The 14,049-nt window shown below is 43.9% G+C and overlaps 1 protein-coding gene and 1 long non-coding RNA gene across 2 annotated transcripts; both read left to right on the top strand.

Moving 5' to 3' along the window:
* The first annotated feature begins 5,215 nt into the window (after window positions 1–5,215).
* Window positions 5,216–8,670, top strand: LOC107267054. Its single transcript, XM_025084280.1, is given in 2 exon segments — window positions 5,216–5,544; window positions 5,620–8,670. Coding segments are annotated over 2 exon segments (1,308 nt in total). The 5' UTR covers window positions 5,216–5,233; the 3' UTR covers window positions 6,617–8,670.
* Window positions 8,671–10,222: 1,552 nt separating this feature from the next.
* Window positions 10,223–11,536, top strand: LOC112494244. The gene is made up of 3 exons (XR_003059490.1): window positions 10,223–10,987; window positions 11,075–11,248; window positions 11,320–11,536. It is a non-coding gene; the product is annotated as an uncharacterized LOC112494244 (long non-coding RNA).
* The last annotated feature ends 2,513 nt before the right edge of the window (window positions 11,537–14,049 follow it).

Here is a 14,049-nt window from a genome sequence, read left to right on the forward strand (position 1 = left end):
TGCTGAGTCTGCAATTATGCTTCCTGTCGGCTGCGTTATTCTTCTGTTTCGGAATGGAGGTCGATATACGTAACAAGAGTAAAATATGATATATTGCAATTTTAACAATGTTTCGGATTTTGGAAAAGGTTGCGAAATTTTATAGTTTGTTTTTATACTCTCCTCGACATTACGTGTAAGTTTGAAAACTTTTGGAATTATTGTTAATTGATTGTCTTGACTGACTGACCTTTACAGCCAGATGGCACGATTCGCAATTGTTTCTTAATCTGAGCGTCAAGCGTTTTCGTTGACAGGCTGCCGATACTGGCCGAACTCCTTAACTTCGGGCAGCCGTCTCACGTGCAACGCGCGATTCTCAACTATTTCGAAGTATGAGTTCGGTCAGACGCAAAACCCGTACACGGTGTGTTAAGCCTTAGCTAGTGAAACTGCTAGGGCGTAGATATATCTGATTATGGGCCACCATTTAACGCTAGACGTATCTGTTTGCTGTGAAAGTGGGGGATGTAATGCCAACGAATGAGAGCGTGTGTAGGTATACAGATTGATGATTTATTGTGGGTAAGATAAGTTGACTTACAATGGTTGATAAGTTTGGAAGAGTTGATGTTGCACTTCACTGAGTTCTTTCTGTGGCAATCCGTCGTCTGTTGTTACACTCGCGATAGATTTAATAGAACGCACACCGCGATGACTTCCCTGGCCCTCGGGTGGGAAGGCTTGGTCACAAGGATCCGAAGACACGTAAAATATTACCAGCGGAGGAACAAGCAAGACTCGACGATTTAGACGGTGATTCCTAGAGGAGTTCCGTCTGTTGCCAGGATTCGCGCGATTTAGATGGTGATTCCTAGAGGAGTTCCGTCTGTTGCCAGGATTCGCGAAAGACTCCCTATTGGTTTCGAATACTGTAGGTGCCTTAGCTCCAATTTTGGGGATAATGCACCGCAATATTGATGATCTTGCAGAAACAGTCTTGCTTCATTCCTCGCGCTGGCATGTACTGTGAGCGGCTGGCCTGCTACTCAGCGTTTCAGGAATTACATGAGGCAATCGAAAAGTTCGATGTGCCGAAAAGAATTTACCGATTGCATTTACTTGAGTAGATCCGCTTTGGGATATAACACCCCCCTTGTTAGCGTGAACCTCGGTGATGTAATCTCCGCGGTTCAACAATGATAATGGATCGACGATAAGACCGAAAAAGCGCGTGAAAAATTATAGAATTTGGCTGAGTTGCTGGCAAGGCGCTTTCACTTTATCCCTTACGTAACAAGTGTCACCGCGTGCATAGGGTCATATGAGGGTTGTGCTGGGATGGCAGGTGCAATTCGGCTGGGTTCTATGGCAAGCAGCAGGGGTTGTCGGATGTCCATTGGGAAACTGATGTTATCTTGCCTTGATCTGCTGACGGGTTCTCGGCGTGTTCTGCGGCGTGTGCAGCAGCTCAGGAGCAGTCCCGATATACTGCCCCGAAGTGCGTACAACGCCAGTCCTGCTATCGTTGCCAGTGATATGCCAATGCCTCCATATGCCCAGGTTCCTGTGGAGTGATACCATTTTATCGCCTTTTGCTCCTTGGCTAATTGATCCAGATGAGTTTCGATGGCGTCCGCTTACGTCCGCCTGCTGTAATTGTCCCCCTATAGAGGGTTGCCGTGCCGCAAGGACCAGGGGGTCGAGCTCCTTGCCGTATGTCTCGGCTATCGGGAGTGACAGCTCGCTGATGTTGAGAATGGTGGGTGGCTGGTGAACTCGGTCAGTTGACGATGGAATCATACTGGATGACGGGAGTGTGATGGTTGAGGAGTAGCCTGTGCATCCTAGATTCAGCTGAAGGACTTCGGTACCTTCAAGGGTGACCGTGGCTGCAGTACCGTCGCGGCATTGAATGCGCAGACTGTCAGACGTTTCGAGTGAGTAGAGCCATCCATAAGTATTGTCCAGAAACGTCCATTGGGCCTGATGATTGCGGGCTATTCTGATGTCACACCTGCGTAGAGTATCGCTGTTCGGTGAGACGAGCAGGCGTGCTCCGCAAGAATCGTCCTCATGGACGTCTCGCAAGGCCATGTGCAATGGGCATGCGTAGTTGTATGGAAGGTGGTAACACTTCTTCAAGTACGGTTCATCAAAAGTGAAATATTTCCCTTGCTCGTTAGACCAGGCCATATACGGCTGCTTAGGCTGGATGTAGGCCGTGCCCTTGGTGGTTCCGTTGAAGTTCTGGGGCCGAAGGCATGGGTAGAGCCTATACAGTTGGAAAGGTTTTGCTTCCAGTAACGGCAATGTGATACTCACCAGGAGACGACCCTCCTGATACTTGGTAGTGATGCGACTGATAGTTGAGAGATCTGTCGCTCGCAGGTCAGTCATCGTAACAGGAAACTCAAGAGACGCCGTAGATTCCCTTACATGGCGAGCTGCGGTGGTAAGCTGCTCGACGGAGAGTAAATCGGGGTGCAGGATTCCGAGTTGCGCGTAGCGAATGGCGTCCACAAAGCGTTGCAAGGTGTCGATATAAGCATCAGCAGCGTCGATCATGTTGTTCGATAGACTGATAAGATGAATAGTATAGTTGAGGCGATGGATGTCTTGGAGCTCCCAACGTAAAGTGTTTTGGATATCGATAGTAACGTTGGCGATCTGTTGAATGTCCCTATCGAGAGCGTGTACGTGTGAGCCTATCACATTTATCTGCGCCAAATCTTGGCCCTTTTTTTCAAGTTCGGTGATTTCGTGGCCGTATTGCTCCGCATCGTCTTCCGTGAGAGTCCCGAGTAGTGCGTGCGAGATGGAGCCGATGAATCCCAGGGGCGCTCCGCGAGTGGCCTGTTGTCTGGGGCCGTTTTCTTCCTTCTCGGGTGATACGAGGAGTCGGATATGTGTTTTCAAATTTTGAATCCTCTTCTCACGGCGATCGAGCCTGGTTTTGGATAGGAAGCTGATGCACTGAGTGGCGCTAAGGTGATTCTTACACTCGTACATGATGCTGCCCATATGTTGGGTGCCCCAGGGCTGCAGTGATAGATGCCACTCGAGGTCGAGATAGGTGATGATTTTCCAGTTGGTGGTGGTTCCGCGTATGTCCGGAAGGCGTTCATAAAAGATGCCAGGATGTCCCGGCATCGGCCGCGTCTGGTATGCCGTGGGTGTGGCGCCAATAGTTGCCAGGATTAACGTCAGAGTCGTCCCCATTGATATTAACATTTTGCCACGTGCCATATCTGTAACAAGAAACGACCTCGTCGTTGCGATTACTAATTGGCCAATTTTAATTTATTAGGATGTTTAGTTTCGAGCCGCCCAACCTTATTTGCATACGTCACATTTCCTTTTTCCGTGATATCGACGACCTCGTAGGGCCCATGATATTGAGGGCTAAATTTTCCCTTTCGCAGTTCTTGGAGGACATAGATGTCGTCTCCAATTTCGAAATTTACGGGGTGAGCGTAACGGTTGTATTGTTGCTTTCACCGTTCCTTTGCCGAGATGAGGTTGCTCGTCGCTACTCGATGGATTTCGTCGAGTCTCGTCACCAAATCAACCACGCATTGGGTGTACGTCTCGATTTTTTCGACAGGCGGAAACGCAGAAATCGCGCGCGAGATCTTCCCGTACATAAGTTCATATGGACTAAAGTTCGTCGCCGAATGAACTGAGGTGTTATACGCGAGCATCGCGAATGGCAGTAGCTCATCCCAATCATCGAAACGAGAGAGGAATGCTTTCAGATATTCGGCAAGTACTATGTGACTACGTTCGAGGGAGCCATTAGATTGTGGGCGGTACGCGGAAGTGGTAAGTGTTTTAACTCGGAAAATCTCGGCTAGTTGTTGGAAAAGCTTGCTAGTGAAACATGCGCCGCGATCAGTGAGAATAGTTTTAGGGGGTCCGTAAAGAGCAATCCAGTGCTTCGCGAAGGCTAACGCGATGGTTTCTGCCTTGATATTCGGTATAGGAACGGCAGCGCAGAATTTCGAGAAATTGTCCTGTATCATGAGGATGTACCAATTCCCGGAGAGCGAAATGTCGAAGGGGCCAACGGCGTCAATCGCTACTTTTTCAAAGATGTCAGAGGGCGTATCCGTTATCTGCATGGGCATGCGTTCTTCATCTTCGGGGGAGATTAATTGTAATTTCCCCGTATGCGATGGCATTACAGAGTTTCTTGGAAGTCGCGTGGTGGTGTTCGCGAGTGTAGTTTACATTACGACTTTGGTTGTGTGTGTTTCGAGGTAAGTATTATGGTGCATGATGTGACTGTGATTTTGCTGACGATAGTGAAGATCCACCACCTCCGCTACCTTTACGTTAGCGGCTGGACGTGGACCGGACCGTTATTCTCGCTCTATCCGCGGTAGTGTAAGGAAAGTGTAAGGGAATAAAAAAAAACTAAAAGTAGGGATGGACTGGGAGGAGGATTGGGGCGGGGAGGACATTTTCTCCCTGGGCCGTCTTTTCGGCTCGTCGCCGTTCACCGTGGACGTGGATAGCTGGTGGTACTGATGGTACGTGTCAAATTGTGTGTGTGTATCCTTACATGTCTTCATTTTGACATTTTTAACACTCTTTTTGTTTTTCTGTTACAGAACGTCCACCAGCTATGGGGGAGAAAATATCCGGCCCCACCCTTTTTGCAGTTTTAGGTCCTTCACACACAAAACGACGTAACGACTTAAGACGTAACCGTAAGCCGTAATCAGTAAGCACCATCGCACACCATACGCGTAAGTAATAAGCTACGGCCAATCACACTCAAGAAAGAATTGCAAATTTTTATTAAAATGTCGTCATTGTACATAAGTACTATAATTTTCTTTTTTTAGTTATTTTCTGTTGTAAAAAGTAAGTACACAATAACAATTATGTACTTATAATTAAGGATTTTATATTTTATAAATTGTAACTATATTGCGATGCATGATATGCAGATTAAATTATAGTTTTACAGGAAAATCATTTCATTACTTGGTTCCTAACCTTAAAATTGCACGTATCGCTTTTGTTTTATAATGCCTATTTTGGATATATTTACGTTTTTTCGTTATTAATTATTCAACTGAAGAACAATCTTGAATTAGAGCTCTATTAAACAATTGATTAGTTATTTAAATAAAAATGCTTGAAATAAATTACTGTTACTTGATCAGAATGGCTGAAAATATATGCACAAACATTAATGGAACAATATTTTTCACAGGAGCAGTTGCAGAATTTTTAAAAGATTATGGATGATGTGGATGAATTTATCCTGGGGCTATTGATTTTGGGGGCAGGTCTAATTTTGATGCAGCAGGAATGTTCGAAAAGATGGGTAAATCGACAATGGTGGGTGCGACCAATCAACACCATACGTTCTGAACAAGGAGATTATTTACATTTACTTCAAGAAATGAAGGAAGATCCAATGATTTTTTTTCGGTATACAAGAATGACATTGCCCGTTTTCAATACGTTGTTGGAGATGGTGAAACCATACTTGACCAAAAGAAGTTGAAGAGCCTTGAATCCAGAGAATCGTCTTGCTATAACCTTCAGGTATGCTGAGTGAGGTCAATAATTAAACGATATTATTATACATATATGTAACTATTCTGTATCTCTATTATTCAGATATCTTGCAACTGGAGATCTACCACTATCAATTGCCTTATCCTACCGCGTTCGAGAATCAACGGTGTATAAGGTGGTCAAAGAAACCTGTAATGTTTTGATAAACATACTGTCACCTATATATCTCCGAGTTCCAACGGAAGAAGACTGGAAAAATATATGTTACGGTTTTTAGGATGATTGGAACTTCCCAAATTGTGTGGGACCTGTAGATGGCAAACATGTTCAAATTCAAGCACCGCCAAACTCTGGAAGCTTGTATTATAATTATAAGAAGACTTGCAGTATTGTTTTGATGGCAGCCTGTGATCATAATTACAAATTTACATTGGTAGACGTTCGAGCTTATGGAAGCAATAATGATGCTGGTGTCTTTTCTCGGTCGAAATTTGGACAAGCTTTGATTGGTGGCCAACTGAAGTTAACTCAAGGTGTAGCAAAATTGCCTGGTATGGATTTGAAGACACCATATTTCTTCGTTGGAGATGAAACTTTCCAATTGACAAAAAATATGATGAGACCATATTCTGATCGCAATTTGCTCGAAGATAAAGCAATCTTCAACTATCGACTCTCGCGAGCCAGGAGGACGACCGAAAATGCGATCGGGATTCTTGCATCACGATGGAGAATTTTCACTAAGCCTATCGCCATGTATCCTGATAGTGTGGACAAAATAGTTATGGCCTGTATATGTCTCCATAATTATCTCAAAACTATTGACGATGTATTGCCACCACGACACAGGATATACTGCCCAACTAATTTCGTAGACTATGAATCAGAGAGCGGTGAGGTTATTCCCGGAGAATGGCGAAAGGATGTCTTTAGATGCATTGAAAAATATCGACCATCAGTCGCGCATCGAGCAAGAACAGAAGCATATGACCAAAGGGATTTGCTGAAAGACTACTTTTTGAGTCCTGTAGGAGAAGTTGAGTGGCAGTACATGTATGTGCGCAGAGGTTATAATAGTGAAGACGTTCCTGGAAATTAAGTCTGGACTACGAAATTAGATTCGCATGGTTTTGTCTCATCCTGTTTAAAAAGAAACTTTTACATACGAAAGATTCTTGCATCTGGGTCATATCTATCCTTTTATTGCAATTCTTCAGTATGCTGCGACTTGACTGTGTTCCACTTGTAAGAGAAGTCGATCGTGATCTTAATGAGTCATATGTGTCTGATGAATCTTCAGATTCAATGGCATTAAAGCAATGTGTAGGCGAAGGCGATTGAAAGGTGGTCGAACCTAATATATGTGAGGAAACCTGCTCAGGAGTAGTAGAACTTGAATCGTGTAACGTACAGGAAGGTAAATTAGTGTCATCATTAATTTGCATCGAAGGGGTATCAGCATTTGAACAGGATGCAAAGGACTCCAGAGATTCAATGTTTACATCTTTTTCCATAACAGTATGTGCATTCTTGGGATGCTTAAAATTCGACACGTTGGTATATGATCTACAAAAAATGAGCAATTTAGGTCAGATCAAATGGGACAGTGTTAAGTAGTAGGTGGACAGTTGTATCAACATACAGTCTTCTTTTTATGTGTTTCTCCAAAAACAACATGGATTCATATAATGGAAACGCAGCTCGACGACTAGTTCCACTGCCACTTGTTGTGCCGTAACGTCTCGGTGACGAAGGAGTTCGAGAGGTAAGGGCCAAGGTATTTTTGGGATCGTTGCCGGTTAAGGAGTTGGAACTCGCGTGAATATAACAAAACTGAGAAGGTTTATTGAAATAATCAAGTATGTTGTACAGTATTTCGACGTACGCCGACTTGGAAAAATATAGGTAACGTTTGGTCCTCCTATTTCCTGTACCGAGTCTACTCCACGAGACCACCTTATCCGTTTGGGTTTTAAATGTAGACTGTCGATTTTCGGATGTGCAGCCATAAGCTGGACTTCCGAAAAGTGATTATTGTGCGATTTTTAGATTTCCACATCTTGGTTGCCAAGCCGCCTTTAGTTCTGACTTAGCGCATTGCTACACGCGTGAACTACTTGGCCTGGCGTTTCTCAATGGGGTCAGGAGACTCCCAGCACAACATCCCTCCCCCCTTAAAGAAAATCGCGCAATTTCTACCCGGCGTTGGCCTCTGGTGGCCTCGAGTGAAGACTCGATTCTGATCATTATCCTAGTGAAGCACAGCTTCCATGATTATTTTGGGTACAATTCCCCTAATCTAACCCTTATTCTCTGACCTCACGGGTATCGGGTATACCTTGCTTACGCAGTACCTCTTCTGGCTTATTAACGGAAAGTCAAGTATGACGACGATGGCGTTCCCTTGACTGAAGGCCTTCGTATCAGCTAGTCTCATTAGGGTAGATGCTTCGTTGCGTTCAATTAGCACCGGGAATCCGGTTCCCGTTGGTAAGTGAGGTAGTGCATCTGTGAGGTACTCTACGAGTTTTCTCGGTGGTAGCATCGCCGCACTCACCTTGCCGCTCGCAATTTCGACGAGTAGCCACACTAGTTCCTTTACGTCGTTTAACAGGGCCTCGACTATCACGCTTAGAGCTGTGAGGCCCACGTCTAGCCATTGTTCCTTCATCAAGATACTCATGTCTACCGTCAACGTAAGGTTTACTTGGGCCACGAGTTCTTGCAGAGCCAGTTCGTTGGTCTGGACATTGGTGAAGGTGTCATTGAAGAGGTGCAGAGTGGACTCGGTCACTTGTAGTTGGTCCTTCATACTCTCTTTCAGCGTTCGCTGGTTCGAGCGTATGGCGGCGATTTCTTGGTTGATCCTTTCCGCGTCCGCGGCGTCCATATTTCCGGTAATGGACTTTATGATTGAGCCTAGCTCGTCGATCAATCCCCTGCGCGTACGCGCTGCATCTGGTTTCACGAGATCATGTACCGTTTCCATTCCGGCTTCTATTTTTTTCACCATCCTTGTCACGGAATCTACGACGGCTGGACAGAGAAGGTCACTTCCTCCTTGCCTGCCGCATATCTCTAAAAGCTGCTGCAAATTAGAGCTGACGTCGGCTTCTCGTTTCATAACGGCAGCGAGATCTATCTTTATGGCTAGCCTACACGTGGCCTTAGCTTCTGAGAGGGTTCCTATTTATTCGTAGAATATCCCTGGATTGCTGCCATAACTGGTCACTGTAAACCCCTTTTCCGCTTCTCTGGAGTTTACGCAGCTCGCCGTCAGCAAGACAGTCCTACAAGAGGAAGAGAACGTTACCCGAAACTGACCAGACCGTGGAATTGCCTATCCAGTGGAAATTCTTTCTTTCTTTAATTCCCCCCTTTTTCTGGTTTTCGGTCGTGACGAGCTCCTGAGTGCTCATTCCGTTTTTATAACTTATCCGTGAGCGATGAATCGCATTTATGGAGTTGTATATGGTGAGGAAGTCACCGTGGGGCTAGCCATTCTGCATGAGTTGGTTAGTATCAGCAACCGTCCTTTTCCTCTCGTGAGCTAAGTGGTTCACTGCATCCTCTTTTGACTGATTGTATTTTGTTTCTTAGAACCAGCTAATAATCCCGGCGAGGGAGGATCATCGGTCTGCGGTGGAGAGATTCGGAGTACGAGTGCTCCGGGAAATCCGGCGCCGACGGTTCCTGTGTCGCCGGACGGTGGAGGCCCTGTGGGGCCTCGGTGTCTTCGCCGGAGACGAGGATCGTCCCGACTTCCTGGGCCTACTGAGGCTCTTTCTAGAGGAGTGCCCGACGTGCGGGCGAGAAATGTAGAGAGAGCTGGGTGAATAAATAGTGTGTGCTTATCCTCAAGTGTCGTGTTCTCGAATTATTTCCGTTCGTTCTCCAGTTGCGTCCCTACCTCGCTTCCTTCCTAGTACTCGGCGAAGCTCTTTAGACAGTTTGCGTGAATCAGCATGGTCTCACGTCCCATTTTTATGGTATAATTAACCGCCAAATTTCTCGCGATTACCTCATAAGGGCCTATCCACTTCGGGGTCAATTTCGCTGAACGCCCGCGCCGTACGGCTTCGTTGTGGAGTAGGACCCTATCTCCGATCCGATATTCTTCGGGCTTCGCTTTCGCGTCGTAGGTCAGTTTAGACCTTTCCTTGGCGTAACGTACGTTAGCCCCGGCTACCGTCCATGCGGCTCGTAGCCATTCCCTTAGTTCCTGACCGTAGTCGTCTAAGGAGTAGGTACCTCCAGCTTTATTAAAAGATGACTTCACAAACTTTTAAAATATAAAAAAATTTATCAAGATACTGCATGTCAGAACAAAAATAATATATCAGGTAAATGATCTTCCTATAAGTAATAACAATAACAATCATAATAAATATCATTATGATAATAAGACTTTATCTATTGTAACGTTTGTCGATAGTGCAATTTCGTACGCTCCTTATGAGTGTACGAAATGAGATGTAGATAAGTGCTCGGGGCTGGCGTCTTTAAGAATTTAGTCGATACAGGTTGATAGAGTAAAATAAAATAACAAAATTTTATTGAATAATCGATAATCGGTACAACAGTTTTATAATCAATGTGAATTACCCAGTCTTAATCAAACGTCGGTATTGTAGGGAAAGGATTGTCTAGGAGTCGTCCTATACTTGTTTTTCTATTCCTGTATCACTCTGACCTGTCTGTGGGGTACAGACGGTATGCCTGTGTTGGTCCTGTAGCCCTAGTGGCGCTGTGCCTATTTATTGGGTATGGCATTGTGTGCGATTCAACTACTAACGGCGCGGATAATAGATTAAACAAAATGGCGATAATTGAAGTTTCTGAGGTAGATCGCGGTGGTCTCCTCAGAACTTGACACATTTTCTCTACGTGTCGGTCTGGGCTGAATAGCGGATGCTAATGTGCCGTAGCCGTCGACAAGATTATTTACTATGGTTTTTTATGACACTAATATGCTCTATCCCGGAGGATATAAATGGAGCTTACTAATTTAACGATTTTACGACGCGTGATCCTTTCGGATTTAATCTACGCTGACTTTACTGTTCTTACGCGGCACTTCTCGGTGAATTTAGACTTAGTCTGTTCGAATACTTAAATTGATCTGAAATGTGTTATTTAACTAATTGTAATCCGATATTTATTAGCGAGAAGCGCTAATCCTCTATCGGATTATTTTTCTATTACTTTTCGCGGATTTACTTTCGGGAGACATTTTTCATCTATTGGCTAGTGTTGACACCAGCCGCGCGTCCTTGTCGTCTATTTGTAACGAGTGCCCTCTCAGTACAGGAGTACTGAGAGGTTGGTCGTTTTGTCGCATTACAATATATTTATTGAAAATTTGGGAATTTTTCAGCTTTGCTAATCGGCACTCCACGAAAAAATCATAAAAAGTTCTCAGGTACAACATTGAATGATTACCCATTATTACACCGAGGACATGACTCAGGTAAACTAATAATAATAATAATAATAATGACAAAACTGTAACATTACAATTAAAAAGCATTTTATTTATTCTCTACATAATTTGCAGAAACGGGGAGTTTTTATTTCTTAAGAGTGCCGTAGGATGTACCATCCGTTGTACAGCTTCAGAGAAGCAGATCTGAGATCTCTACATCTAAGTCTAGATCTGAATATAAATGGTGAATTGGACGAAAGGACAAATATTGCATTTATAATTTGAAAATGATTAAGATAATCAAAGGTATTTCATAAATAGCTTCAGTTTATTAACCATTAATTCTGAAGTCATGCCCTAATCAGGTTTTTTTTCAGAGAACGAGACAGCAGACAAATTTGAATTTCGAGAAAGCGATTTCGAGTGTATATGCAAGGAATGGTTCCGACTGGAAAACCAAAGATATACTCGTGAAGAAAAAAAAAACGTATTAATAACTGATCTCGCAAAATCTTCGTAGGCTTGTATGTACAAGTATCCATTAAACATTATAACTTCATATATTTTCTATTGTTGTGCCGTAACGTCTCGGTGACGAAGGAGTTCGTTCGAGAGGTAAGGGCCAAGGTATTTTTGGGATCGTTGCCGGTTAAGGAGTTGAAACTCGCGTGAATACAACAAAACAGAGAAGGTTTATTGAAACAATCAAGTGTTGTACAGTATGTCGACGTACGTCGACTTGGAAAAATATAGGCACCGTTCGGTCCCTTGCCGTTAGCAGGACAGTTCTGCAAGAGGGATAGCGTGTTACTTCAAACTGGCCGAATCGTGGAATTGCCTATTTAGTGCGATTTCCCTCTTTCTTTAATTCCCCTTCTTCCCTGGTTTCGGTCGCGGCTAGCTCTAGGGAGCTAATTCCGTTCCTGACTTTGAAACACGATGTATCGTGTAATAATTTGCGAAGGAAAAGACATGGGGCCTGCCGTTCTGCAGGAGGTGGTTAGTATTGGTTACTTTCCCTTTGCTTCGTGTGTGCGAAGTGGTTCGCTGTATTTTTTCTCACGACGTGCATTTTACTCCTCAGGATAACATCCCACCCCCCTTAAAGAAAATCGCGCAATTTCTACCCGGCGTTCGCCTCTCGTGGCCTCGAGTGAAGACTCGATTCTGGTCATTAGCCTAGTGGAGCACAGCTTCCATGATTATTTTGGGTGCAATTCCCTTAATCTAATCCTTTCGATTTTCCTGGAGCGTAGCCCGGTCGAGAGGTTCGGGGTTCGAGTCCTGAGGGAGATCCGCCGCCGAAGACTCATGTGCTGGCGGACGGTGGAGGCCATGTGGGGCCTCGGTGTCTTCAAGGGAGACGAGGACCCACCCGATTTCTTGGGTCTTCAGCGATTGTTCGGCGAGGAGTGCGCGATGTGCGGGCGACAAATGTAGAGCGACTTCGAAATAAATAGTGTGTGCCCCTTATTCTTGAATGACGTATTCCTGGAGTATTTCCTTTCGTTCTCCGGCTGTGGCCATCCCGCTTCCTTCTTAGTGTTCAGCGAAGTTTTTTAGGCGGTTTGCGTGAACCAGGATGGTCTTCCGACCCATCTTTATAGTGTAAGTAACCGCCCAATTTCTCGCGATTACTTCGTACGGGCCTATCCACTTCGGGGTCAATTTAGCTGAACGCCCGCGCCGTACGGCTTCGTTGTGGAGTAGGACCCTGTCTCGGTAGTTTTTACTAATTTTGTTTATTTTCAGGAATTCTTTGACACCCTTCTTAACCATCTAAACGGTCACGAAGAGGTTGTTGACTTGCCAGACGAGTGGCTTCAGCTCCCTGCCCCACAGATGTCCAGGATTCTCAGCCATATTAACATTGGCGAAGTAAGAGGTCCTGGTTATTTTTTCTATCCGGGGATAGGGGACTACTTCTGGTTCGTCACTACCGGGATTCGGGTAAGGCCCGCCGTTCCGGTAGCAGAGATTCAGGACGGAAGGCGACTGTTCCGTCCGCGAGATCCTCCTGCCCCATTGCGAAGGCCTCAGAACCCTCCTCGGTGAAAGTGAAAATGTGGATAGTTTTTTGATAGTGATGTTTTTGTGTTTTTGGATTTTTATTTCGGTTTATTTTATACTTGTCATGTTCAAAATTCTAAACTTCTAAAAATTTAAAATTGTCATTTCAGCATATTGCAATAGATAGTAGAATATAAGATGTATGGTCTATAGATATAGTATAAGTATTTTAGTTTAACAATTATCCTTTATATATTTTCTATTTCACATTTTGTTAAAATATAATCATTTATTTTAAAATATTTGTTTTTCTTCTTTTATTCTAAAATCCCTATTCCCGACATCAATCTCCTGTAGTTATTTAATATTGATAAGTAAAATAATGACCTTAAGTCAAATATGTCGTATGGTGAATCGTCATTATCTTCCAACCATAGATCGTCTAACTCCTTCCTCATGCGCGCTCGATATACTCTTCTCCGTAGCTGTCTTTCTAATCTCAATATTTCCTGTAACTGTTCTCTTAAGTCGAACATTTCGTGGGCTAATTGTTCCCACACTTCTTCTTGTTCAATTAAATCCCAGTGGGAAATTTCTTGAGTTTCAAAATATCCCATTGTTTCCTATTAAATAAAATTTCAAAGTTATTTTGTGACAATTTGGGAAAGATTTATTTATCTAGTGCGCTTCCTTGATTAGATTTGAATGGACGATTTTGGTTTTCTTTTGAGATATCTTAAGTTTGACATTTCCATTTTCATATACTTCGATAATCTCATATGGCCCTACATATTGATTATCGTATTTCCTTATAACGGTTCCTCTTAATAAAAACACGAATTGTCCAGGAGTGAATTTCCTTAGATTTATTTTTCTATCGTAATATCCTTTGGATCTTTGTTTAGCGTTTTGTAAATTTTCCCTAGCGCGTTGTCGAATTATCAGATTCCCCGTAATGAATAGGAATTGAAATGTCTCTGTGAGATAATTGTATTGATGAACTTGAATCGGATTTGTACTCTTCGATGACATCTTCTGCCCCTAAGGGTAGAAGTTGAGCTTGTTCTGTTTCAACTGGATTTCTCGATAATGCGTCC

Source organism: Cephus cinctus, unplaced genomic scaffold, assembly GCF_000341935.2.
Source record: "Cephus cinctus unplaced genomic scaffold, Ccin1 Ccin1_scaffold0337, whole genome shotgun sequence".
NCBI lineage: Eukaryota > Metazoa > Arthropoda > Insecta > Hymenoptera > Cephidae > Cephus > Cephus cinctus.